The sequence below is a fragment of the Eimeria acervulina genome, genomic scaffold (genome assembly GCF_000499425.1).
Source record: "Eimeria acervulina Houghton genomic scaffold, Eah_scaff680, whole genome shotgun sequence".
Classification (NCBI taxonomy): Eukaryota; Apicomplexa; class Conoidasida; order Eucoccidiorida; family Eimeriidae; genus Eimeria; species Eimeria acervulina.
In genome coordinates, this window is record NW_013549661.1 from 7,501 (window position 1) to 9,583 (window position 2,083).

The window sequence follows — 2,083 nt, forward strand, 5'->3', positions numbered from 1 at the left end:
CTTGCATTTTTAAGAGACAACTCCTGCAAAACCCCAAACCCTAAACCCTAAACCCTAAACCCTAAACCCTCGATATGAAACCCTGCAGGTAACATTGATGTCTTGGAGGGCGCCTGATTGAGCGCTGTAACTCACGGATTAGGGTTTAGGGTTTAGGGTTTAGAGTTGAGGATTTAGGGCTAGGAGTCTACAACTTGGGGGACCGCATTCAGGGGCTTAGGGTTTAGGGTTTAGGGTTTAGGGTTTAGGGTTTACTACTGTCAATCGTGTCGAACTCAAAAGGTCAAGTCTTCCATGTGCAGCAGCAGCAGCAGCAGCAGCATCCGCTGCTGCTGCTGCTGCTGCCTCTTCTGTGGGGTCGGCTTCTTCCTCTTCATCTTCTGATGCTGCTCCATCGCTTGCCGCTGCTGCTGCTTCTGCTGCTGCTGCTGCTGCTGCTGCCTCTTGAGCGGCAGTAATGATGGGTTGTGCTGCTTCTGAACCGTGAAGTGCTGCTGCTGCTTGTGCTGGCGTTGCTTGTGCTGCTGCTGCTTGTCTTGCTGCTTCTATTGCTGCTGTTGTTGTTGCTGCTGCTGCTGCTTGTGCTGCTTCTGCTTGGGTTGTTGCTGCTGCCTCTGCTGCTGCTGGGGCCTTTGAGCAGCAGCCACTATGAAGAGGACGCCTTTGTGTTGTCTCACCTGGATTCTGTTGTTGCTGCTGCTGCTGTTGCTGCTGCTGCTGTTTCTGCTGCTGGTCTTGCTGCTCTTGCTGCTGCACTCCGCCCTGCTGTTTCTGCAGCACAAGCAGCTGCTGCTCCCCCTGCTGCTGGTCCTGCTGCAAGTGCTGCTGCGCGTGTTGCTGTTGCTGCTGTTGCTGCTGCTGCGGTGAGTGAAGCTGCTGCAGCTCTGAACTCGTTTGCTGCTGCTGTTCAGTTGCGGCATCTTGCTGCTGCTGCTGCTCCTGCTGCTGGGCGTCTTCCGGCCTCCCCTGCTGCCGTTGCTGCTGCTGTTGTTGTTGTTGTTGTTGTTGTTGTTGCTGCTGCTGCTGCTGTTGCTGCTGCTGCTGCTGTTGCTGCTGCTCTGCCTCACTGTCTCCTTTCATTTTCTACTCTGGGGCCCTTCGACCCCGAGGTCACTTCACGTGCTGCTGCTGCTGTTGCTGTTGTTGCTGTTGCTGCTGCTGCTGCTGCTGTTGCTGTTGCTTTTATTGCTGTTGTGTATATAGCAAATAATCTGCTGTTGCTGCTTCTGCTGCTGCTCCTGCTGCTGCTGCTACTGCTGCTGCTGCTTGGAGATGATAGTAGCCCCACAGGGCTGTCTCTGCTGCTGCAGCAGCAGCAGGGCAGTCAAAGAGTTTGAGGTACAGTTTCTGCTGTGTAGATTTATTTTATTATTATTTTGTAAATAAAATATAAAATTAATTTCTATTAATAAACATTTGCGTAAAATAAACCTGTAAAGGCGACGCTGCAGCAACAGCAACAGAGACCAGACCACCCAATTAGGGTTTAGGGTTTAGGGTTTAGGGTTTAGTATGGTTACTTGCTTGCTGCTGCTGCTGCTGCAGCAGCAGCAGCAACAGCTGCCTTCGTCTCCTTCAGCGAGCTGCATTCACCTGCGGGCGAGCGCTAGCTAACCTGTGGCGTAAACTTCGTAAACCCTAAACCCTAAACCCTAAACCCTAGACTGAAAGGCAGGCATCTATTGAACCTTGCACAGTGAGAAAGACCCTCAAAACAAACCCTTGGTAAACCCCAAACCCTAAAGTGCTGCATATAAACCCTAAACCCTAAACCCTAAACCCTAGGGATCCCACCTAACCCTGCACAAAAAGATCTACTATAAACCCTACATCGTACAAGGTAGCACAAACCCTAAACCCTAAACCCTAAACCGTGACAAGATGCGATATAATAAAGCCTAAACCCTAGAAGCTTGAGTTGGCGATGCATGATTGCAATCGATTAAAAACATTTTAAAGATTTGTTTTGTGTACAAAAATAGATATAATGGGCTGTATAGGCAGCTTGGAGTGTACAGGCAGCTGAGATGTATCGCCAAGCTTAGCTGCACAGCTATATATATATATATATATATATATATAT

At 49.7% G+C, this 2,083-nt stretch overlaps 2 protein-coding genes across 2 annotated transcripts in view; both read right to left on the bottom strand.

Moving 5' to 3' along the window:
- Positions 1–1,080, bottom strand: part of EAH_00046250 (hypothetical protein, conserved) — a gene marked incomplete at both ends in the record, with an annotated part of 5,007 nt that extends 3,927 nt beyond the window's left edge. Inside the window, 2 exons of the mRNA XM_013394700.1 lie at positions 1–23; positions 256–1,080. The exon at positions 1–23 is cut by the window's left edge and continues 924 nt beyond it. Of these exons, the coding sequence (XP_013250154.1) occupies positions 1–23; positions 256–1,080 (848 nt within the window). The remainder of the gene's footprint in view (positions 24–255) is intronic.
- Positions 1,081–1,606: 526 nt separating this feature from the next.
- The window catches only part of EAH_00046260 (hypothetical protein, conserved), a gene marked incomplete at both ends in the record, with an annotated part of 8,692 nt that continues 8,215 nt past the window's right edge, over positions 1,607–2,083 (bottom strand). Inside the window, one exon of the mRNA XM_013394701.1 lies at positions 1,607–1,615. Coding sequence (XP_013250155.1) covers positions 1,607–1,615 — 9 coding nt within the window. The remainder of the gene's footprint in view (positions 1,616–2,083) is intronic.